Genomic DNA, 26382 nt, shown 5'->3' with positions numbered 1-26382 from the left:
TGGTGAGAAGAGTAAGGGTGAGGTGGCAGCGGGTGTAACAGAATTGCCAAACGAGTGATTAGGGAATTGGGGTATATAGGGAATGTTGAGGAGAGAAAGAGGATCATCTTTGATATTGTGAATTCTGTTATGGGCAGAGGGAAGTAGCCTCTCTGTAGGAGCGTAGCTCTGTGGCAGTTGGATTCATTCCTTCTGTATTTTCCTTTTCATCTGCAAATAATACAAGTCATTCCCTGTTCTGCATTTTCATTTCCATCCTTGTTTTTTGGTCTCTAACAATCATCAAGAAGTGGCATTAAATGAATTTAACACCATGGGAAAACTGAGATAAATGTTTGCACCTCTTTGCTAATAACTGGACCAATGTCTGCACTAGGATTTGTTCCTGCATTTACTCTAAGTAGTTTGGCACGCTGCACTAGTTTTTCCTCCCTGGAAATAGATAAATGCAACAGACTTGATCATGAAGAGCACCTAATATTCTTCCTTGATGGCCAAGTTCATTAAGACTTAACTATTGGTAAATAACAAGTTAGTTTGTAACCTGTAACTGAAACATGATAGATAGGACTCAATAATAATCAATGATTGGTAGAGGTCACAAACGTAAAAATCTTGGAGAGATTTAACGGAGGAAAGGGAAAAAAATGAAAGAGGCATACAAGAACTACTTTCTATGTAAATCTTCGAACGATCCAACTTTCCATTAACTTTTAAAGCTTCTCCTATTCAATTCAAATATTTAACAATTTAGGTTGAAGTTAAACTTAAGATCTGAAAAACTCATCATTATAGTTTCACTGGGTAACACATTAGTACTGAACGGTAGGTATAGGTTCAACTCCTTTAGTACCTACAAAAGACACCAATAAAAAAAAGTAGACTTCTTGAGAATTATACAAGGAATAATCAAACAGAACTCAACAAATAATGAGGTAAATAATAATGCTAAATTGGAGGGAATACCATTGCATTGAACCTCCAACAAAAATAGCTATGCTTGAAGTCATGCACCTCTCTCCTGCAGCACCAAAGCCAGCAGGAACAAGGGCATCTAAAGTCGCATCCAAGCCAGCATCGGGCATTACAAGTACATGATTTGTGCCACCTGCATTTGACTAATGTAGATAATAACCAATTAGCCAGCCAGTACACATCCATATACAAATTCCAACCCAATGGTCAATGCATTTAGAGTGAAGCAAGAACCAAGAGACATAAATATAATAGCAAATAACCTGAACTCGTTTCCCTCTAGCAGAAGCTGTGGCATATATTCCAGCCTTAAAAATAAGTGAACAAGTAAAGGTTTTAAGTAAATATAAAAGTAGCATTTTAATAAAAGTGCAGTGTGCGCACAAAGTACAAAATCACTCTTTAAAATTTACGAAACAGCTATCAATCTGCCAAGACAAAATTGCAAAAATCAGGCAAAAAATAAATAAATTAAAGCACCAACTTACTGTAATTGGACCAACAAACGATACAGCTTTTATATCTTCATCATTGCATATGTAATTAACAATATCCTGATCAAATAAATTCCAAAAGCATGCGTTAATTTTTAATGATCTACACCTAATTTTTTAGTGTTTTGATTGTGATTGCCTAAAATGAGAGAGAAGAGAGGCATCAGCCACAAAAACCATGTCTCAACTATATGAAATTATGAAATATAATAAATACAAAGATGTAATTTTCCTAATTATGATATATATATATATATATATATATTCTAAGTTCTAACCTCCATGTTTGTCACAGATAAACAATCCAAGGACATCTTAAAATATGGTGAAAAGATCAGCAAGTTTATCACTTTGATTGTCAAAACTAGTGGCCATTGTTATGATGTTTCATGCTGTGATACCCACCATTTTGAATGTTTAATTAGTTATTTAGAAATTTTAATCATAAGAATTCTGGTGAGCAAGTGGAACACTGGGTCTCACAAACATGATTTAAGAAAACTAAACTAACATACCTCAATGCTCGGAGGGTCCTCGCTATGCGAAGGTATGGAAGAGGGTCATTGTATGCAGTTTTATCCTAGCAAAGGCAAAGAGGTTGTTTCTAGATTTGAATCTATTGGGAAAAATCCAAGTCCCACATTGGCTAGAGATAAGGCCAACATAAAGTATCTAAGTAGGAGGCAACCCTCACCCTATGAACTAGCTCTTGGGGTTGAGTTAGGCCCAAACCCACATTCTAAGAGAACCCATGACCAACCGGTCACCAAGACACAATTTTACCGTTGTGCCAGGACTCGCCCTCACAAACATGATTTAAATCCATGAAATTTAAGTTTTGGATAAATATTAGAGAAAAAAAAAAGTGTTGCAATCCTAAGAAAGTGTAATTTTGAAAATCAGAACATTGCTAATTTATTAGCATAAGTGCTAATCAACTAGATGATTTAGAAGGACATAAACTGGGTTTACAGAAGGTTCCCAATTGACTAGAAGCACGCTGCTAGTGCTAATCAGTTGGCTAATTTCCAAAGGCTAGGAAATCAATTAGGAAGAGTCTACTAATCAATCAAAAGGATTCAAGTCTAATTGATTGGGTAATTTCTAATCTATTAAGTGTTTCTTAGATGCATGATTCTAACCCGAAAAGCTAGCTTAAGAGATGAGGATTGTCTCCCAACATATGTACACTCTTTGGGATATCTGAGTGGTTGGGTAACAGTTTGATATTGGGTGGCCCAATCGACACAACAACAATCATTAAAATAGACTCTAATATATATACAGAGAAGGGATCAAGTTACTCCAAGAGTAACTCTTTTAAGATTAACTAATGGTTAAGATTAACTACTCATTACAACCATTAAATTTCAAGAAAATGAATGATGAAAATAAGGTGTAACTCGATCCCTCCTTTTATATATATATATATAATACAATCTCTAATCTTCTTTTATAGGGTAAAATACTAAACCCATTAAGAGAAATAGGGAAACTAATATAAAAAGTATAAAAAGGAAAATAGAAAATTATCAAAATGATACATTGAGATATTTACTACACTTCCCTTCAAGTTGGTAAATGGATATTAATATGATGCAATCAAGTTAAGGGACTCCTTTCGAGTAGGAGTAACTCCAGGGGAAAAAAAAAAGGTAAGGAAACAGAGTGTTATTTGGGTGAGTGATATTTTTCATGCCTTTTCATTACTCAATCACAATATTTGTAGTGTGATACAATCCTGAAAATACGGATCTGATGCCAAGTGTAATACTATCATTGGTTCTCAGTCTAACAGAAAATATTCCCTAGTAACAGAATGGAAGTAAACTATTATGAGAATTTGCTTATTTGCCACTAAACGGTTACATGCCTTCAGCGAGGAACTGCTTGTAATCCTTCCACCAATTTGGCCTTTTCTTCACATGTGCAGGTCTTGCCATTTTGGGCCCAACTTCACTTCATGGCCCAAACTCTGCTAACGGGTTCCTTCCTTCTGACTGGGTCACATCACAATCATTCATAACTTGCTAGAAAGTTCTTGGAATCTTGTTGTAGGGAGTTCCTTCGTGAGGTGAATACATCTGCCAATTGGACCTATGAAGGGATATAGTTTGTGACTATAAGACCATTGTTCAATTTCTCTTTGACGAAATGTCTGCCAATCTCTATATGCTTGGTTCTATCAAGTTGTACAGGGCTCTGTCATGAGGAGTTTCCCTAGCATGAAGCCTAATTGATGCTTAAGAAAAAATAGTCAACCAAAGATGATTTTATTGTTAGATTTCAACTTAAAACCAATTGGCACTAAGTGAAGTTGTCCAACAGATATATAAGCTGCACCCCAAGAACTGAGGCAGGCGATGTGGGACTTCCTAACACCCCCCTCCACATATGCCTGCCAATACAGGCGAGCCTACTAGAATAGGCAAGAACTAAGATGGGCTATAGGTTCTGATACGCTAGATTTCAACTTAAAACCAATTGGCACTGAGTGAAGTTGTCCAACAGATATATATAAGCTGCACCCCAAGAACTGAGGCAGGCAATGTGGGACTTCCTAACATTTATATTGTTAGATACTTAGATCGGTCATTCTATCCAAGTACACTTACCCTTGCAAACAACATCATTGCCTCCTCCTTATAAAGCTAGAACATACCTGCCAAATCAGGACATCAAATAACTTTTGATTCCATTGAATTCATTTCAGGTCAAATTCTCATCCTTCTAACCTATCATCAAGGAAGAACCTAACTGCATTATATTTCCCCCTCTCCAGTTTGATTGTGCAAATTTTCTAGACTCTTTCAACCTTTCCTTAATACCTCCCTTAGTAGTTGGACGCAATCATATTTATGCCCCATGGAGTATTGCATAAAATAATAAATAATTAGGCATCATTTAGGATTTGATGGACATTTCATATGAAGTATACCTTTTTTGAGAAGTAATAGTATCTAGGAATGTCCCATTTAGGAAATGGTGCTTTAGGTTTTTCTTACTTTGTTTTGCGGATTTTGACTCTGCTCAAGAGTTAAGACAACCTTGCTAGAAGAACCCAGATAGCTTTGAAAATGAAAATCATCAGCAGGCTTTAGCATTACAATTTAGGTTTATTTCTACATCAGATTCAAGGAATGCTAATTTTTCCTCTCCAAATATCAATCAACTATATCATGGACCATCTATCTTCAATAAATAATCTAGAAAACCATAAAGCATGCACATCAACTCTTTTATGTTGAAGTTGGAAAACATTGTTCATGGATTCTGTTCATAACCCATATAGAAGTCCCTTATTTTATCGATCACCACTAAATCCTATTCCTCTAGTGTGTGAAAAGTATACCATAATCCAAATATTTCTGTTGCTTCTCTCCTCATCTAGGAAACATGAATATGAGGTAAATTCTAACTATTGGGAGCATCCCAAACACATAGTGTTAAATGGCAGTGCCATGGCTGCAATGGCATGTTTATATATGTTTATATGGAGGAATTTTGGCCTTTCGCTATCCGTCATTGATAACACTGCCCCAACTAAACAAATGAAATATCTTGACTTTATCAAAAAATATGGTTAACAAGAGAAGTTGCCAGAAACACCTTTTCTAAGAGCATATGCAAAGATAAAGAATGAGACACTTATAAATATGGCAAACCCAAGCCACAATTCAAAGCATATGATTTACACTAAGCTACAATTACAATCACAATAATGTTAAAGAAAAGATAAGTCCTCACTCTTGAGTAGTATAACATACATGGGTACCATGAACAATATTTAATACACCATCTGGCAAACCAGCTTCTTTTGCTAGTGCTGCAAGTATCGTTGAAACCCCTGAAATTTAATGGAAAACAATATTGTCAACACCTATTCAAGGGAAAAAGGGAAGAATAGAAAGAAAAAGAGGGAGAAACTAGTTAGAAAAGAAAAGAAAAAGAAGAGATAAAATGACGCAATGAAAAATCGTTTTCCTACACATAATTCCATTCCTGCTGCCAACAACTATCAAAAGAAAATACTTCGGTTGAAATTACAGGATTTTAGATATAGAGGAGGAGATTAATACTATGATGTATTACAATGAGATTCGTTTTTAAAATTAAGGGCACTAACTGTTATTTATACTAATAAGCATAATCCTAATATATTAAAAAATAAATCATTATTAAATTTGGAAATATGGTTATCAATCCATAAAGAAAATGAAGAAATACAAAAATTGTTAGATTTCAGTTTAAAACTAATTGACTTTAAGTGAAGTTGTCCAGCAGATATATAAGTTGTCCAGCAGATATATTAAGTGAAGTTGTACTACTTTGAAAAATGACGAATTAAGGAAGTCAACAAAAAATTCGCCATATAAATATGGCAAATGGCATCATGGCAGACAAAACACACACACATATAGGGGACATATCAAGTAAGTGGGCCATTTATAGGGACTTGGGTAATATGGGGTGCCTAAGTCCCACATTGAGTAGTATGGACTGCTGGATGGAGTATTTAAGTGCTCCTCCCCCCTTCCAACTGCTAGCTTTTATTTGCAGTGTAGAAATAAAACTTTAGTACAAATGGCAGAAATAAATAAGGAAAAGTCACAAAAGTAGCAACATATCTCAAGAACCATAAACTAAATAGATAGTAAATATCACAAGTCTCATATTTAAATAGTGAGCCTTATTTATGACCATCAAGTTTTAGACTTTAAATAACAACAAAATGATAAAAGAAAAAACCATCAAGTTCAAGGCTTCAAAATACCAAAAATATGATAAAAACAATAATACAAACACAAAGTAAATGTCTAATCCTCTTCTTCAACCCCAACGTAATTGCTTTCTTAGCCATCTAATGAGGCATATCCCTCTTACTCTCCTTCAAATTCCTGAAAATTAAATGATTCTTCAGAATTCTCCTCTAATTCCAATTCTTCATCTCCACCCATTTTATCTTCCCTTTTGAGGTTGAAGTTGCACCTGGGCCTTCCTTAGAAGCTCTGACAGTTGCAACACCACTTATGATTCCTTTCTTTTCTTGACATTTCTCGCCTAATATGGATTCTAGGCTCTCCAACCCTCAAAGCATTAAAGGACTTTCTGGTCCTGCCACCTTCCTTTTCCGGCATGTTTTCCAGCAATTGCCTTCTACTTGCCACTCATTTTCTGGCTCTAGACTCCTATCTTGCTGCTGTCGTTTTTTAGTGTGTTTTTCAATGACTTTTCTGTGCTTCGCTGGTGCATTTTTGCCATTGTTTTCCTTTCCCGTGGCTATTTATGATGATTTCCTCTCTTTCAAGTTTAAATAATTTTGGGTCTCCACTAATATTGGTTTGAAGCTTCCAAATGTAGTTCTTGAAACTTGCTTTGCTCGCCATAAATCTTCTTAGGCTGATAGTCATTCCAGCTCTCTAGCAATGTTATCTTTCTAGCAATACTTTCCAACTTCGCCAGCACCCCTGAGTTGTCTTTCAAATGTGGCAATTTATGTTTTTATTTACTAGCTGGGGATAAATTTTCTAGTAACAAGCTGAGAGCTTAGTAAGCTCTAGCTTGAGGCGGAGTGTTGAAAATTAGGATAAAATAATGACCACATATATTAATATTAGGGAAGTAGAATATGATTTTGAGGAAACAAAATATGCTCTCATTCCTAGCATTTATTATAATGACCATTATATAATAGAGCATCCTTTGTGTACTCTAACACATGGTTTCAGTCAAATGCCTCTGTTTTATCTTTCTAAACAATTTTTAATCTATTTTTATGGTGAAGCCTATTATTGTTATAGGATGAAACTAATTAACACTTTAATTATATTTGTGTTGCAGATTCATTTAACAGAAATATGTTTGACCACAAAAAGTTGCATGATTTGATTTATGTCTAATATAATCAACAACTCAAATAAAGACATATTGCCAAAAAGTGAGTTATAAGCCTAATTCAATTCTATAAAACCGGCTTGTAAGGTAAGGATTGCTCCCACTTATATAGTTTATCTTGGCACTATCTTTAGTCAATGTAGGATTTCAACATGTCTCCTTTTGCCCACAGCTACCCACCATGGGGGACTTTCAACACACTCCCTCTATTAGGAGTGACCACAATTTAGGTGATTTTTTCAACATCCCCCCTCATGCTCAAGGCTACCTGCCTAGAGCGTGATAGACACAGGGACCCATCTAGGATAGGCTCTGATACCATGTCAGAAAGTGAGTTATGAGTTTAACTCAAACCTACAAAACCGGCTTGTAAGGTAAGAATTTCTCCTCACTTATATAGTTTATCTCGACACTATCTTTAGTCAATGTGGGACTTCAACATGTCCTCTTTTGCCTATCATGTGGGACTTTCAACCCTCTATCTAGGGGTGACCACAATTTAGGTGGCTTTTCCAACAATCATCTTAGACACGAAATTGATCCAATTGCACTCAATGACATTAATTAGTGAAATAAGTGGTTAGTATAAGAGATGGATGATAATAATGAAGATGTTGGGAATGTGTTGGTTTTGATGATAGCACATTGAATTGTCATCAGCAAGCAGAAGGTGATGTTGTGTAGGAGCCATCGTCAAACATTGACAAAAAACGTGTACCAAAAAACCACAAAACAACCAAATTATGTTGTAAAAGAGGGATCTTTGTCAAAAGAGCTCCGATTGGAGCAAGATTGCAGGGGTACGGTCGCGTGGGGGTGGCAACCTCCATGCTGAAAGCACACCCTGAAACGGTGGCTAACATGCTGTCACATGCCAGTGGGCGTTGCTGTTTGGCGCATCAAGGATGATGCGAGTGTGCAGAGATTGATGGGTGTGTGCTGGTTGGATCTGGACAGATTGGGCGAAGGTGAGTCGAAGATAGTCTTCTCCATCTTCGCCCAATTTGAACAGTCGCCGGTGGCTGTTGGAAAAGTCGTCGGTAAGTGTAAAACTAGTCACCAAAAGGACAATGATCAGAAGGGTCCACCAAGGATAATAGGTCCCCAGTGAGGCCCAATTTTTGTAATCCCTCTGCTAGGCTCTAGATACCATGTTAAAAGTAGGTATAGTTGACTGAAAACCGTGTGTTAGAGTACACAGCGGATGCTCTGTTATATAGTGGTCATTACAATAAATACTAATAAAGAGAAGATATTTTGTTTCCTCAAAATCGCATTCTACTTTCCAACATATCCTACTTTCCTACTATTAATAAATGTATATTATTTTATCCTGATTTTCAACAAAAATAATAGTGATTTACGAGTTATGATTATTACTTGGCCAAATACACTCCAATTTCATTCACATCCCAATGCAATATATGTCAAGCTCAAAATCTCAATTGCTAGCTTTTGCAAATATGGAATTGAGTGACCATTCATTCCCCACCAGAGCTACAAAACCAATGAGTGTAACTTAAAATCTAAACATAGTTAAAAAACTTAAATTACTAGGAGATTAGGAGTTGTATTCTTAGTTTCTCACTAGAAATTGTGTTTTTTGTTTCTGATTTTGCAAAATGAAAACTAAAAAGACCACCCCTGCTCTTATATATTGGCAACTATTGTCGCACACATTTTTTTTTTTATCAGCAAAGATAAATATATTATATTGAAATAAAGTACCAGAGGTACTAATTACAAAGGTATGGACTATTATATGTAGTACATAAGTAGTCAAATAGATCTACTTGTGTGGTGTACAAGTATTGCTGAATTATGTGCACTCCCTCTACATAAACAAAAAACTTTGTCTAATATTGCTTGACCACTGATTAAAGTGGACTGTGAAGTCCTTCTCAAATTGTCTAAGCCAAGTCCAAACTATAAAGATAGCATCTTCAAAAAGCTGATTAGTATCAAATTCTGCATTTGCAAACAAAATTCTGTTTCTAAGCTTCCATATAGACCATGTTACCACCAACCACCAATACCTCCATCGCTTAGCCCTTAATCCTTCGATCTGGATAGAGATGTGCTGCATGAAGTGCTGTTTCGGGTTGAAAGGGAAAGCACCTTTGATATTCATCCATGACATCGATTCCCACCAAATTGGTTGGATTATGATGCAATGGATAAATAGGTGAGATTCATCTTCCATAGCTCCATTGCAGAAAGGGCAAAGCATATTGTTGATTTGCATGTGTCTTTTACGCAGATTCTCTTTTGTGGGCAATCTGCCCCTGCATAATCTCCAAGCAAATACCGCAATTTTGCTAGGTATCTTCGTCTTCCATAATTCCATACTCCAATCCTCCTTCTGACCACCAGCAATTTCCTCCCATATCAGATTGTAGGCGCTGCGAGTTTAGTAATTCCCTGATGGATCTCCTAGCCACTCCCAAATGTCAGTTTGCTGTTGCTGTATGCTTTGTCCTTCTACCTCCCTAAGAAAATTGATGGTTGTATCAATTTCATTGTCAAAAAGCAGTCTTCTCCATGAAAATTTCCATTCCCAACCCTTGTCATTGTGAATTCCCATCTGCCTAATGGTGTGATTCTGCTGTGAGGATATGATAAACAGCCTGGGGTACCTTTCTGCTAGTGATTCCTGTTGATTAATCCACTTGTCTTTCCAGAATCTAATTTTCTCTCCATCCCCCACCTTCCACCTCATGTTATTTTGAATAACCACTCCCTGTTGTGATTGATTAAAAGCGTGTTTTAGATCCCTCCACCAAACAGATTGCTTTGCTGAGTTTCCTGTTTCTTCAAGGTTCCTCCATCCACCATATTTCAATTTCAGAACTCTGGTCCACAGCTCACCATTTTCTTGCATTAATTGCCACTTCCATTTTTCAAGTAGTGCGAGGTTGAATGTTTCAATATCCTTGATGCCCAAGCCACCCTTTTCTTTTGGTAAACATACCGATTTCCATTTAATCCATGCAATCCTTTTGTAATCTAGTCCTCCTCCCCATAAAAAACTTCGCTGCAGCTTTATAAATTTATCCGCTACTGATTTTGGCACCCTGAAAAAAGAAAAAAGATAAATTGGAATTGGTGTTAGCACAGCCTGTATGAGTGTCACTCTCCTCCCCCCCCCCCCCATGATATATGACGTTGTTTCCATTTTGCCAATTTCCTCTCACATTTGTGGATAATGGTATTCCACATCTGTTGTCGCCTCGGATTAGCCCCTATAGGTATGCCGAGATACATAAAAGGAAGAGTCAAACAACTGCAATTCAAGTACTTTGCTGCATCATGCTTCCACTGGTCAGAAATCCCGAAAGCTCCAAAGCTACTCTTAGCAAAATTGATTTTCAGCCCCGATACCAGTTCAAATGCCCTTAGAATAGCTTTTAAAGCTATGACATTATCCTTGGTTGCCTCTCCAAAAAAGATGGTATCATCCGCGTACTGCAATAAGCTTATGTTAACACCATCATTCCCCACCAGGTAACCTTTGAACAGATTTTCTTCCATTGCTTTCCTCAACAGCCCCGTTAATCCTTCCGCCACAATGTTAAAAAGGAAAGGAGCTAGTGGGTCTCCTTGCCTTAGTCCCCTTTGAGGAAGGAACTCAGTAGTAGAACTCCCATTCAGTAGAACTGAGATTGAGGCAGATTTTATGCATCCCTCGATCCATTTAACCCACTGGGGTCTGAAATCCATCCTTCTCAGCATATATAACAAGAAATCCCAGGATATGGAGTCATAAGCTTTCTCGTAATCTACTTTGAAGACAAGGCATGATTTGTGACTTGTTCTAGCTTCTTCAATTATCTCATTGGTAATCAAGGCACTTTGCAGTAAATGTCTGCCTTCGATGAACACAGATTGTGTTTCATCTATGATGGTAGGCAAGACTTTCTTCATTCTTTTGGCAAGCAATTTGGAGACTATCTTGTACATGCACCCAATTAAAGAAATGGGTCTATACTCATTTAGGTGTTGTGGATCAGACACCTTAGGGATTAATGCAATAAAGGAAGCATTGCATCCTCGAGGAAAAACCCCGTTAACATGAAATTCGTGGATGAATCTCAGGATATCAGGCTTTAAAGTGTCCCAAAACTGCTTGATGAACTTAAAATTCATATCGTCAGGACCCAGGCTTTTATCATTGCCACATTCCCAAATTGCCTTCTGAATTTCTTCCTCCATGAAAGGTGCTACAAGCTCAATATTCTGCTGTTGATTAACAGTTTTAAACCTGATTCCATCAATCTTGGGTCGCTGACCAATTGGTTCTTGGAACCTATGGAAGAAAAATGATTTCACCTCTTCCTTCACCTTGTGTGGGTCATCAGTCCATGAACCATCAATGAATACCCCCCTGATAGAATTTCTATTTCGGTTAGCATTCATCAATAGGTGGAAAAAACGTGTGTTACAATCGCCTTCTTTTAACCATCTTGATCTGGATTTCTGCCTAAGTAAGGATTCATGGGGTTGGGCAACAATCCAAAGAGATTCCTATAGCTGCTTCCTCTCCAATTTTTCTTGCTCCGTTAACTGTCTATGCATTGAGTCCTCCTCCAGTTTATTTAAATCTGATTCCAGCTTTGTGACCTTTTTGAATGTATCTCCAAACTGCTCTTGATTCCATTTCTTTAGCCTTATCTTTAACCTTTTGAATTTTTCTTTTAAAATATAAGCTCCCCATCCTACTGGCTGATGTGGCTGATCTGACTTCCAGCTTTGAAGAACAGTTGCTTTGAATGATTTATCTGTGAGCCAACAGTCTAAGATCCTAAAAGATTTAGGACCCCAGTCAACAGACTTGGCTCTGAGGAGAATAGGACAGTGATCTGAGAAGTTCCTTGGTAAGGTAAGCTGCAAACTTCCAGGCCATTTATCCAGCCATTCAGGGGAGACTAAGAACCTGTCTAGTCTGCTTTTGGACTCCCCATTTGGCCTAAACCAGGTGAATTGTTTACCCAGGCAAGGTATCTCCAGAACCTCCAAATCATCAATCCAGTCATTGAATTCTTTAATGTTGCTGACGCCTGATCCCCTGTCACTAGTGCCAATTCTCTCTGCTGGTGCTCTTATGCTGTTAAAATCACCTAACACGCACCATAACCCCCTTTGGGATGATGCTTTCAGCTGCCTCACTGACTCCCATAGGATTCTTTTGTTGTGCATATCACATGGTGAATAAATGGAAATGATTTTCACTTGTTGTGCCTCTTTGGTCCACTCCCCTTCCAGAAAAATGAAGCCATTACCAACAACCTTGTTCTGTAATTTAAATGCATTGTTGTTCCACATGCAGAGAATGCCACCTGCTGAGTTAGTAGCAGGTTGCAATTCCCAGGAAACATCAGCACTCCCCCAAATAGCCTGACACATGCCTTTATCAATGCTCTCTTTCTTAGTTTCTTGAAGACAAATAAAATCAACATTTTCCTTTATCAACCTCCTCACTGCTGCCCATTTCACCCCCTCCCCAGCCCTCTAACATTATAAGACACTATATTCATGGGTTATTTGTCATGACTCCCAACCTTTCAGCCTCTCTACTATCTCTGTCCTCCATGCATCTAATTTGTTCTATGACTCTGGTTTCCTGGTCTTCTTTTTCATTCTCCATTGTTACCCCCAACTGTTTGATCATTGACCACATCTTAGCTGCCTGTTGATGATGTGCTGAAATAATTTCTAGGACTGCATTTATCTCCTTATTCGTGTCATCCCCACTAGAAATTATGTCAGTAATCTGTGCTGTATCTCTGCCATGTGAATATTTATCAATGTCTACAGCATAATTGTCTCTCTTTTGGATTGCACCCAAGCAGTTCTTTGTTTTTGACCAGCTCCCTCGGGAGTAAACTTGCCATGTATTAACCTTTTCCACATGGTTTAGTGGAGTGTGGCCCGAGTTTGTTTCAGACTCATAAAATGAGTGGCTTGTAAGGCCCAATTGAGGCCCATATTGCACATTGGGCTGTTTATCTTTGTTTTCCCCTTTTTTATTTGCCACATCAGCTCCCCCTTGCTTCTGATATACATCCCTCTTCCCCGCTAGAGGTGTGTCATCTTCATAGTCACGTGGATGCACCAGCACTTGTTTTTGAATTCCACTGGACTCTCCCTTCTCTCTCATGCTATTTTCGTGGAATTTACAATCACGAAGGTCATGGATGGTCAGCTGGTGATTCTCACAGGCCTCATTAATGTCATCTTCCTCGGGGCTTGAGTTGACCGTTTGTTTGGTTTTACCAGTAGTCAATACCCGCGAGTCACTGTTGTTAACTCGCGGACGTTCGTCTTCCACGGATTGACCACTGTGTAAAACGTTGCCCCACCATTTTCCGGCATCGACAATTGCCGCGGGTAGTAGGTGATGGCCAGTGGCGGTGTCGCGTCCCTGGTCGTCGGCGGCGACAGCTTGGTGTGACGGAGCTGGAGACCGTAGGCGAAAGGAGCTTTCATCATCAGATGCAGTCTCCTCCGACGAGCCTTGGTAAATACTGTCGCTACTATGGTTATCGCATGTGGTCACACCGCACTCCTCGATAGCATGCACAGAGAAGATGTCGCCGCTGATATGGACATCTATGATGTGTTTGATCATAGGCTTCCATGGAGTTTTGATGAGCACTCTGGCTCTGTCCAGTCGCCGTTTAACAATTACGTCCTCGTCGACATTCATCAGTTCCCCCATCACCGCGACGATCTTCCCTATGTGCTTCTTATCCCATGCTTGGATTGGAATTCCCCAGCATTGGATCCACACCAACCTGTTTCCGGTGCGAATGCTTGGGTTCCATCTCTCTAACGAGTGAAAGAAAGATTCGTTCCCGTGAGCTCTGCCATTCATGATTGCTTCTGCTCCCTCCTTACTCAGTTCCGGAAAGAGCACTAGGTCGTCCCCTAGGTATTTAGGAGAAATGTCAAAGCCCAACTCCCACTGAAGGTCGTCCTCCACCCTGTCGAACATGGCTGGGTTCTTCAAACGCCCTACCCACGCCTCCTCCAACCATTTAGTATCTTCTGCACTTAATTCCAAGTGTATTGATGAACTGGGGTTGTCAGAACCTTGAAAATTGCGAGGAATGCCCTTTGATTGTCGCTGAGTGTTGCCTTTACGTCTAACGATTTCCGCGTAGGATAGCAATTGCTTTTGGAGGTCGTAAGTTGTTCGTTGGGTTTCTGCTTCTACCTGAGATTGTCTCCATGTATAATCCTGTGCTTGCCTTTCTCTGTTATGCTTAGGAACGTTCACGTACAGTTTCAGTCCACCAATGGCAATCTTGTCCAGCTGGTTTGCCAAGTGTCTGGTATCTGATACCCCTTTGAATCGCACAAAACCAAACCTTCTGCCTTGATAGTTCCGTCGTCTGGGTATGAAGATTTCTCTGGCATCTCCCCATTTTTTGAAATGCTGCCATAACTCAGTCTCGGTGATATCATCCGCGAGCCTTGTGAAGTAAAATGATGAAATATCTTCGCGATCCCTCCAGTTTAGTTTGGTAGCTTGCTGTTCGACTCTTCCTCTGGTCTCGACATAGTCCCGTCGGGACTTCTCTCCGGTACCTAGATGTGTGCTCTCAGCTCTCTCACCTCTACGCCTAACTCTCACCCACCCAGAGTTTCTCTCTCTACTCTCTCTATTCATTCTCTCTCTTCATAAACACCTATACTTGCCACCAACCTCCTGATGGAATTTTACAAACCCATCAATAACCTCCAAATAATCCAACTTTGGGTTGGCATAGAAGAACCCTGGGTTTAAAAAGTGACAAGCCGCAAGTGATGGACAATGCAGTTGACAATTCTGTCTAACATCAATGATTGCAAACACATCTTTGTATTTGCTTTCATTGTTATTGAAAGACTTCATAAATCACAATTGCTTATTTGGCCTTCTCCATTGCTTCATAAATATAGCTCATGACTAAATGTCTTTCAACATTAACAAGACAAAGCACTTGGACAAGAGGAGCCATGACTTTGAGAGTAAAAACTGCATGGCTAAAACAAAGACAATTTTTATTGCTTGCCTCCCCTTAGTCTCCTTAGAAAAGATTTTTTCCCTAAAAACTTATTTTTTTCCCTAATCATCATAATTAAACATTCTCAAATTCTCTATTGTGGCCTTATCTCTAGCAGATGTGGCATTTGAGTTTTTCTCAACAGACCCTTTAACGCCCAACATTATTGGGCTTGGTGCATGGATGACATGGTGGGTGACCCATTTATTCAATTTAGTCCAGCGCATACTTCCTTTGAGAGATCACGACACCATCTTCAAATTGAGCCACCTCAATACCAAGAAAATACTTCAAATGTCCCAGATCTTTTGTTTGAAAATGGCTGAATAAGTGTTCTTTTAGCTGGACAATCTTAGTAGTGTCATTCCCTGTAATTACTATATCATCAACATAAATCATTAGATAAACACACTTTCCAAGAGATGTATGACAATAAAATATAGAATGATCAGCTTCACTTCGTTTCAGCCCAAAAAGCTGAACAACATGACTAAATTTGCCAAACCAGGCTCGAGGAGATTGCTTCAACCTATAGAGAGATCGGTGAAGCTTACACATAAGACCATACTCCCCTTGAGCAACAACCCCAGGAGGTTGCTCCATATAAATATCCTCCTCAAGATCACCATGGAGGAAGACATTTTTAATATCAAGCTAATGAAGAGGCCAGTGACGCATGGCAGCCATAGCAAGAAACAGGCGAACATAAGTGATTTTGGCTACAGGAGAAAAAGTATCACAATAATCAAGACCATATATCTGTGTGTAGCCTTTGGCTACCAAGCGAGCCTTAAGCCGATCTACCTCACCATTGGGCCCAACTTTAACAGTATAGATCCATCTACAATCCACAGTTGTCTTGCCAGGAGGAAGGGGAACAAGTTCTCAAGTATCATTATCCTCAAGAGCCTGCATTTCATCAACCATGGCCTGTCACCATCCAAGATGATTAAGTGCGTCATGAACAATAGACGGAATAGTGAGTGACGACAATGAAAAAACAAAGGAAGTATATGTAGGAGACAAACGGTGATAACTTAAGAAATTATAAATAGGATGGGAATTACGAGTAGAACGAGTACCTTTCCTGATGGCAATGGGCCAGTCTGAGTCAGAATTATGCGAAGAAGTGGAAGGAGAAGGAGGATCCATGAGTTGAGGACTGGTTGAAGAAGGATGTGGATCACGAGAAGAAACTTCAGGTACAGTAGATCCAACTTGCCTTGTCCTGCTTTGATGTGAGACTTCAGGTGAATTTGGTGGAGAAGATGGGACAACCCTAACATTTTGGTCTGAATTACCTGGAGGACAATGAGAAGGAATTGGAAGAACTTCCTGGAGAGAAGAGGAATGATCCATGGAAAGTGAAAAGAAGGGTGTGTCTTTAAAGAAGGTTACATCTGCAGACATATAGTATCGTCTGGTGATAGGAGGATAGCACTTGTAATCCTTTTGAAGACGAGAATATCCCAAAAAGACACACTTGACTGACCTAGCAAAAAGTTTATCTAAGCCAGGAAAAAGATCATGGACAAAACAAGTACAACCAAACACTTTGGAAGAAACATGAAATAGTGGATCATGAGAAAAAATAATCGAATGAGGAACTTGGTTTTCAAGAGAAGAAGAGGGCATCCTGTTAATTAAGAAACAAGCAGTAAGTACTGCATCTCCCCAATGGTGGGTAGGAACATTAGAGTTTAACATTAGGGAACGTGCAGTTTCAAGAAGATGACGATTCTTCCTTTCTGCTATACCATTTTGTTGAGGTGTATGAGGACATGTAGACTGATGCAAAATACCTTTTGAAGATAAAAAGGAAGAGAGATCATGAGAGAAATACTCTTTAGCATTATCACTTTTGAAAATCTTAATTGATTTGCCAAATTGATTCTCAATCTCATTAAAGAACAACATGAATATAGGCAAAAGTTCAGATCTGTCTTTCATTAAATAAACCCAAGTACATCTGAAAAATTCATCAATGAAGGTTACAAAATACTGAAAATCAAAAGATGTAACCCTACTTGGTCCCCAAATATCAGAGTGAATGGTAGAGAAAGCAGAGTTACATCTTTGTACAGTTTGAGGAAATGATGACCTAACATGTTTTCCTAGTTGGCAAGACTCACAATCTAAGACTCTAAGATTCTTGAGATTAGGAACCATCATTTTCAATTTTGATAAGCTTGGATGACCCAGACGATCATGCAAAAGCTTGGGCTTTGAGGATGCAAAACAGGACACTGGAAAGCTGGACTCTAAATAATAAAGTCCTCGTGATTCACGTCCTTCTCCAATCAGTCGACCCGTCCCATGTTCTTGAATAACAAAAGAATTAGCGATAAAGGTTACTGAGCAATTTAAAGAGCAAGTCAACTGACTTAATGAGATTAGATTATATGGACACTGAGGAACAAATAATACAGAATTTAATTTCAATGAAGGAGATAATGAGACTTGACCACTTCCTTGAGACGCAACTTTGGAGCCATTAACTACGGTAACAAGGTGAGAAATTTTTGGAAAAGAAATGGATGAAAAAGAAGACTTGTTAACAGAGATATGATCAGAGGCACCTGAGTCAAGTATCCAAGGACTAGGACTTCCAATGGACTGAGAAATGCAAGCTGTCGAGAAACATGGTACCGATGAAGATGATACTTGATTGCTAGATTTCTTTGACTTGAGCTTCAAATACTCCTGATACTCCTCATCAGAGAATCTAGACTCTGGTTTCTCTGACTTAGACACCTGTGCTACTTTTTCAGGAAAACCATGCAATGAGTAACAATTCATAGTCGCATCAAACAGACTTTGGATGTCATTGGCAAAGATATCTTGGGCCTTTTTCCAGAAAGAACGACATGTTTTGAATGATCTAAGGATCTCCAAAACATCTGGCTCAATTGATTGCCATAAAACAGCAGAGTTGATAATCCAGCTTTTCCCACACAGGTCTGTTATCATTTGGGACAGCATCAACACTTTTCTCCAAGTGGTCGTGGTGGCCTTGGCCGAGAAACCACAGCTCCACTGAGGCAGACCAAGATAAATAATTCTTCCAATTGAGTTTTGTTGTTGTGATGGTTGGAGTTCCAGAGAAGGAGAGCACAGGTCTAGACGAAGTCATTTCCACTCAAAAAACACAAACCCTAGCGGAGAAAATGGGAGAAGAACCAGGTCGACACGTTCCAAGTGTCAAAACTGGAAAATGAAGGCTGGAATGGGCTCAGAAGGGTCCGACGAGTCGAATGGCGTCGGTGTGGCAGGAGTCCGACGCCGGGAGGGTGGCGCGTGGCGGCCACGCGCGAGAACTAGCGGTGGACGACGACGGCGCGTGAATGGCCGGTTGACCACGCGAATTGTGGGGTTAGGTTGCGCTTCTCGAGGCACACCAAACCCTGTTGTCGTCGGAGAAAAACAGCGGCGGACAGGCGGCGCGGACAGCGACGCTGGGTGAACCTGGCTCTGATGCCAAGTTGAAGCTAGAGATATTTAGTGAGGAAAAGTTCTCTCACTTAGCTTAACTTTATTGCTTTCAAAATGGCATATATATATATAGTACAAGAGAGGAGAGAGACAACTCACACAAATAACCTAACCCTACTGTCTCTCTATAAGCAGAGCAAGATACCAAAAAATAAAACAATATTCAACAAAGTCTAAGCAATAGGCCATCAGATTGAGTTTAGTAATGATGAGGCTTTATTCTTCCAACATCCTATCAAATAAAACATAATTGATTCCATTATCTATATAATAACTTTAAGTCCTGAACAACTTTTCTTCTCTGATCTCCACAATGGAATCAAGTAACTCAGCTTTCAACCAAATCTTATTGAATAATCTGGGTTTGAAATTCAAATTTTAAATAAAAGTACATATAGCTGTCAACAATGACCCTCATTGCACAATTTTGATTATTAAAAAAAATATTATTCAGTTCTTAATCTCCTTTTTCAAGTTATACCTGGATTTTTCTCACATGGCTTAAGAATATAAGTGTTGCCACATGTAATTGCAATAGGGAACATCTGAAAAATTAAGGAAATAATTTTATTAGAAACATACAACCAATGCATGTAATTTGCAAAAGCTTAGCATAGACAAATTTTAATGTAAAAGATAGGAGTTCAAGGATGAAAGGGTTCAGATGAATAAGACTATAGGAGCAACAATACATACTATTATCCAATGGGTTTATGTTACAAACCAAGAATAGACAACTATGCCCATTTGGTTGAGCATCGCATATGACCCATTGTTGGAAGGTTCCACATTGTCTGCCTCAATTCTTGAGACGCAACTTATTTCTCAATTGGTCAACTTCACTTGATGCCAATTGGTTTTAAGATGAAATTCAACACCCATTTTGTATTTCAGCCTATAGTGCTTTTCCCATAGGTTTGGGCTTGGCCCATTAGCTCAAAAAAATGAAATTGGCTGACCGACATTCCTAACCTTTCTTTTTCCATGAATTCAATTATTAAAACTCACTTGGGTTTGGCTCATCAGATGAAAACTTAGACCCACATTATAGAATTCCAATTTAGCCGTTGCCTCTTTCTCCTCCAGATGTCCATAGTTTACTCTAGGCAGAGTTGTCAAAATGAACCGCCTGACCTAGCACCGCCTGGAAGGCGAATGTGTGAAAAACAGTTTGAGACGATTTTCATATCGACCATTGATTTGCTGGCCTGTCTGACCCATTTTCTTTTTTGCATTAATTTATATGTATTTTATAAGAAAAAATATACACTGGGCCAAATAGGCCCGATAGCTTTTTGAGCTGCATTTCAGCAGCCTTGCCTGCTCCATTTGGTCCATCATACCAAGCCAAATGGGCCCAGTTCTTTTTGAGTCACTAATTAAAGAGCCTAGCCCGAGCTGGCCCATCGGACTGGGCCATTTTTTTACAGCTTTAACTGCATCGTAGAAACCATGAACAATGGTTATATATCCACACACATCTTTTGCCCTAATCTCCTCCACCATATTCTTGACCTCAAGCATCTATATCACTGGATCATGTTTTGATTTTGTCGCTGTATTTGCTTCTTCCTATGCTTCCTCCAAAGGCTTCGTCAAGTGCACATCCAAGAGTTTTTCCAGCTAAGTGACCTATCTCAAAGAATTGGTCCCTCCAAAGGTGGGTAGCTCCACCTTTCTTGCCCAAGGGCAGGCCATCCACTCTCCTGGACATTCTCCTCATGCTTCATGGAGTGGAGTTGAGTTGCTCATTATTGCCCCCCGACCTTCAATTCTATACCTTCCTTCTCCCTTGGCTCCATTGTCATGCTATCAACCACTGAAACATCAAAGTTCAACCATAAAGGCTCACCCAGCAAGTTTGAATTCCTAGAGTCCAACACCATTGATGTTCCACCCACATTCATGTCAAATCTGGATCCAACAGTGATTATTGTTTCATTGTAATAAGCTTTTTCTGAAATCTGGGTTTTGAAAACAATAAGCCTTGGTTGCATCTCCACCATCAACTTTCCTCTCAATCTCCTCTACTACTAGGTTATCCTAAAAATGGTATTTTCCGTCCACATTCTCCAATCTATTTTCCACGTGTTTCTCCCTTTCCCTTGATGGATCAACTTCTTCCTCCCATGTAACTATTTTAATTTAATCCGTGTTTCTCTTGCTTTATTTGCTCCACTTTTGGTTTCTTTGCCCAACAAGGTGTGGTTCTTGATCACTAAACCTTCCTCTTTACTTCTAATTTCTGACTTCAAGAATTGCAATCGGTCACCATCACTACTACCCTTTGAGTTAATTCCCCCTTTTATGCTTCCAGCAAAGGTGGGTCACTCCACCTTTCTTGTCCAAGAGATAGCCTCTACTTCACCACATTCCCTCCGTGTTGTTCTTGTCCTCGGGATAGGGATCAGCCTCCAGAAAATGTCAGTCTTGCAAGAATGATGCTTCACAAATGCCTCCTTCCATGACCCATCTAGCGCTAGTTTGGTTTCTTGTTTCTTCACCAACCACTGCAACATTTTCTTAAAGCTCAGATAGACTGTTTGTTGGTCTTGTCTTTCAAGAACACTCTGGAAGTCTCTATTTCTTTTTCTTCGGCAACAAATTGGGGAGTTTCTTCTCGGGATTTGGATATAGCATGTCAGACCAATTGTTTGGAACCAAGAATAGAAATGGGAAAGAAAAGAAAGGTTTTATTGAATAGGATGAAAATAACAAAGAATAGGACAGGAATCTATCCTCCAAGGGTTCTCTCCCTTCACAAAGAGCTAATGCTCAATTTAGAAATGACAACAGCTAATGCTCAATTTAGAAATGACAACACATCTAAATGAATCCTTCTTCCTTCTCCTACTTATATCAAATATTAACTAACTAACTAATCTCTCCTCCTTATATCCTGACAGTTTACTATTCATCTAATTGTTTAATGACGAGGTTTTTCTACAAAAAGTAAACACAGGATAACCCCCTCTCCCAATCAGTTAATTTCAGGATCCATTCCTACACAAAGGAGCATGTCTATGACTCTATATGCATAACAAAGTTATCTCCTCCATTTACAAAAAAATGAAGTGAAATGAATCTTGAAAATAACTACAAATCAGAAGGTCTAGCATGAAAGACATACCCACAATGGTATCGTTGCTGGAAAGTTAAAGGCACATATTCCAGCACAAACTCCAAGGGGCTCTCTAATGCAGTACGTATCAATCCCATTGTAGGCATTGGGGACAAATTCCCCCATTTGCAGGTTTGCCATCCCACAAACATGCTCCACCACTTCTGTAGAAAAGATAGCAAATTCATTACTTCATTTTGAAATAACTATGAAAACAAATACACAGAATTTTAGCGAGAAACATGTGCTTTTCACAGTAAATGAGGAAAAGAAACTAACCTAAACCATAAAGCACATCTCTTTTTGCACCTTTTAATGTCTTGCCCTGTTCTATGGTGATGTTCATGGCAAGCTTATCCTTAAATAAGAAAAAGTATCCCTCCCATCAAATCCAAAGTTTGATAAAAAAAAAAAAAGAAAAAACATTGCTGTTTCAATAGCAATATCCTTACAATATCTCTGCGGATAAGCTCCTGAAGTTTAAACATAATGCGTTGACGAGTGGTGATAGGAGTATTTTTCCATGAAGGAAAAGCTTGCTTGGCTGCACTAACTGCAGCTTTAAACTCTTCATATATAGTTAAATGAACTTGAGATACAACTTCTTGCGTTGCCTGAGTAAAGATAAATATTCAAATTACTTTTTACATAAACCATCACAATGCTAAGAAAATTTCAAGCAAATATCATTGAAAAACATATCAACTTACGGGATTTATAACATCAATGATTACAGAACCCTGAGAATCTACAAATTTCCCCCCAATAAAATTTGAGACCTTCAGCTACATACCAATAAAAAAGGTCATAAATTCACTGTTTGATAATTATGATTAACAAGAAAGAGAAAGATAAATATATAAACAATATATAGAGTAAAAATATTGTCCTTGGACTTTCAACCCTACCAGCTGATAGTTTCGGTTTAATGAACCATCAGATGAATTACTGTTTATCTCAACATGGATAGATCTATTTGGTCTCCATGACTTAAATGTTTTCTCTGCAAGATATAGTTAAGCATAGTTATGTTGAGAGTATAGTTTTTCTACAACCATTTTGACAGTGCAGTAAGGACTAGCGAAAATACAATTAGCATATTGCACTCAAGTATCAAATACTCTTTATCAACAGAGAACTTTGCCTTATCACCCACAAAAAAGAACAGGAAAACCAAATAAACCTCTTCTTAACTCGAAGAAATCATTATATGCCAGTTTCTAAAAAGAAATTATTAAGAATTCCCACTTCTAGATATCCCTAACCAATCAATTGTTAGAAATGGCTGATTCCCAGTTATATAGTGGAGCAACAACTTGATTCTCTTTCTGTTATAATTCTTTCAGAGTCTTGCTTTGCTAAAAGGTATATATAAGCATAACAATTAACATATATAATACATAACCAGCCACAAAGTGGCATAATTCTGTATTTCTGTGTGGGCTCATAAAAGAACAACTAATAACAAATTATTGTCAACACAATCAACTCCAACAAAAAATATATGAAGAATTCAAAATCAATTTAAGTTTTTTACTCTTGCAAACTAACATTTCAGTTCTGGGGTAGCAAAAATTACTCCTCACAACAATTATCTAAAGTTATCATAATGATATCAATATAAACTTCTACTTTGTAGAAATTAAACCAATGGCACTCTAGCTGCTAGATCAACTGATTGACAAGGAGCAGAAGAATGATGTAAAACCTGATAGATTTCCCTGACGAATCTTTGCTTTGAGGTTGTACAAATGCCTTGGTGTTGACTGCAATTCAGGATTACTATGCTTGAGAGCTTTAAGCACTTGACGAGGTTTTATACCAGCTTCAGTCATTTGTTTGATTTGTCTAACTTCTTCCTCAGTGAAACGTCGACTATAAGGATGTTCTGACATGTCTTTCAACGGTTCATGATTGTGATCTCCATTTTTTACAGTAAGTACCCATGCATCATCTTCCTTTTTACCTATGGCTTCAAAAGGACAGTTTATAAGGCGTGAAGTTGCTTTCCTTTTGCGCTTACTTTCATCAATTTTTCGTCTATTACGATAGACACCTCCTCTGTCACAGCCAAGGATGACTCTTCTATCCTTTCTGGACTTCTTGATGGTGACAACATATCCTTGATTAGCTCCGAAATCACGAACATGTTTAATAAGGTCTTCACGGTCTTGGAAACTTCCAGGCGGTGGAGGAAGCATCCTTTTTAATCCTGCAGGATCTGATTGATTTTGAGTCTCCATGAGTATGCCAAAACCAAGATCCTAAGTAAAAATTAACAAAGTACAAATGAAAATATCAATCAGCAATTAGAGCAATATGCTGACAATAATAATAATAATAATAATAAAAGCAATAAGAACAATACAAAATTACTGTTGTTTTAGCTTAAGATGCCATATGTTCCTAGCATACAAGGCAACAGAATGACAGATGTCTCTTACAATAGAAGGGCAACCTAAGGATTAGAGTATGATGGCCATCTGAAGGAAACAAACATAACATGAAAACCATACAGGTGAACATTGATACCCCCATCTAATATTTATTGACACCCCAACATCATTAGCATCAGAGCATTGCAAAGAATCAAAACCTTTGCATGTATCAGTCTTGAAGTGCATAAATGCCTAAGAGCTAAGACAATTCCACTTCCACACAATTTCATTTTAGTATAAAAAATGAAGTTTATGGTGTTAGTTAGCACTTTAACTCACTGGAGTTGTTAACAAGATAAGATACAGTTATATATGTTTGTGTAGTGTGCACCAAAACCTTCTAAGAAAGAAAAATTGTGCAGCACAACAATACAAAAAAGTACATGTACATGCAAGAGTACAGATTGCAGATTTCAAATAATAAACTCATTAATAGTCTACTAGTTGAAATTCTTAGAAGGTGAAACAAGCAGCAATGAAGACCAGAACCCATATTCAAAGATCTACCGATGTAACTAGTTTGGTATAATTTTGAAACTGAGGTTAGTTGAAATACTTTCAATCCTAGGAATAACTAACTAACGTACCCCAATGTCAGAGGCTCCTTTTTCGCAAAGGTATGGGGGAAGGTAATTGTACGTAGCCTTGTCCTTGCACAGGCAAAGAGGTAATTTCCAGATTCCAGCCCATGACAAACTGGTCACCAAAGTTTAACTTCCAATCCAAGGAATATTTGGAAATATTTACTTGGTCAAAAAAGTCTGGTACATATTTAATTGAGTACAACTATGGACGGGCTTCAGTTTCCTTAAATTATTACTGTTCTCAAGGAAAAATTATAAGCAAAATAGATACTCATCCTTTATCATAAAAGTCAGCCCTGCTACCATATTTTTTATGAGATTTCAATTACCACATTTATAATATAACTTCCCAAGACTGGATTCCTTATGTTTAATCCAATGCCTTCTGATATCCTACACAAGAACCGGGAACCAAAAAACATTTGATGTCCAGCATTATTTATCTTTAATAATATTCTTATTGGGTAATTATAGATTACCACCTTCAACTTTGTTCTTGGTGCAATTACACCTTCGACTTTGCTAACATTTCTCATCTGATATTTCCAAATTATTCAGGTAACAAAGAACTAACAAGTTTGCTTAATGATCCATTAATCAGCGTAGAACATTCTTGTGAGTACCCAATCAGGCAATCACTTTCTTAATTGAAACTCTAGCATCTTGGCAAAAAGACTCCAGACACATAACAAATTCAAATTCTTGGAATCTTAAGCAACAGCCATCTTCAAAAACCCCACACCAAAACATAAAGAAAGAAGGAACAGTATGTGATCAAGGTTAACCAAATACACAGCCTCACAGTTGAAAGAGCAACATTAACAGAAAGTGACAGCTAAAAAGAGAGTGATATGTGTCACCTGATTACCAAAGAGACCAACTTGGAAGTTCCACCCCAAGATTGCTCCTCAAAGCCCCAACATAGGAACCATACCTAGGAAGAGAGTCAGATTACAAGAAGGAAAAAAAATCAACCCCATTAATCAGAATCAAATGTTTAAACAGGAAATAATCCTCAAAATCAAGAAACAGATAAACAATGATGCCCAACTGAAGTTCCTTCCTTGACACACACCAAAAGGGTATAAAAATCATCACTTTGAATTAAATAATCCAATCCAATACATAAATGCTGCCAATCATGTTTTTTATTTTTATTTTATTTTGTGACAGAGTGAGTGGCATACCTTTGAGTGATGAGAAAATATATTTGTACGGAAAGAAAGTGAGGGAAAAAATTTGAAGGTGTTGTTTTGTTGCCCACGAAAAAATGGATCGGGACGCCCACTAGTTTTGATAATCAGCAACAACCCCTTTATTGTCTCTGTCTCTCAC

The 26382-nt window shown here is 38.2% G+C and overlaps 1 protein-coding gene across 5 annotated transcripts in view; it reads right to left on the bottom strand.

Annotated features, from left to right (window-relative positions):
• The window catches only part of LOC114423044 (methylmalonate-semialdehyde dehydrogenase [acylating], mitochondrial-like), a 29454-nt gene extending 3072 nt beyond the window's left edge, over positions 1-26382 (bottom strand). Inside the window, exons 1-14 of one of the 5 annotated variants that reach the window (XM_028389647.1) lie at positions 26235-26382; positions 25908-25981; positions 23734-24289; positions 22934-23028; positions 22736-22810; positions 22478-22639; positions 22305-22383; positions 22035-22186; positions 19386-19449; positions 5237-5316; positions 1464-1529; positions 1239-1283; positions 967-1118; positions 342-432 (exon numbers count right to left, since the gene is read on the bottom strand). In XM_028389647.1, coding sequence (XP_028245448.1) covers positions 342-432; positions 967-1118; positions 1239-1283; positions 1464-1529; positions 5237-5316; positions 19386-19449; positions 22035-22186; positions 22305-22383; positions 22478-22639; positions 22736-22810; positions 22934-23028; positions 23734-24268 — 1596 coding nt within the window. In that variant the 5' untranslated portion in view covers positions 24269-24289; positions 25908-25981; positions 26235-26382. Of the gene's footprint in view, positions 1-341; positions 433-966; positions 1119-1238; positions 1284-1463; positions 1530-5236; positions 5317-19385; positions 19450-22034; positions 22190-22304; positions 22384-22477; positions 22640-22735; positions 22811-22933; positions 23029-23733; positions 24290-25907; positions 25982-26098; positions 26180-26234 lie in introns of those variants that run through there. The other 4 variants (XM_028389646.1, XM_028389648.1, XM_028389650.1 and 1 more) reach the window with 4 other exon arrangements.

This window comes from Glycine soja, chromosome 8 (genome assembly GCF_004193775.1).
Source record: "Glycine soja cultivar W05 chromosome 8, ASM419377v2, whole genome shotgun sequence".
Taxonomy (NCBI): Eukaryota; Viridiplantae; Streptophyta; class Magnoliopsida; order Fabales; family Fabaceae; genus Glycine; species Glycine soja.
The sequence above is the reverse complement of the archived record's forward strand: the minus strand, read 5'-3'. Positions and strand labels throughout refer to the sequence as shown.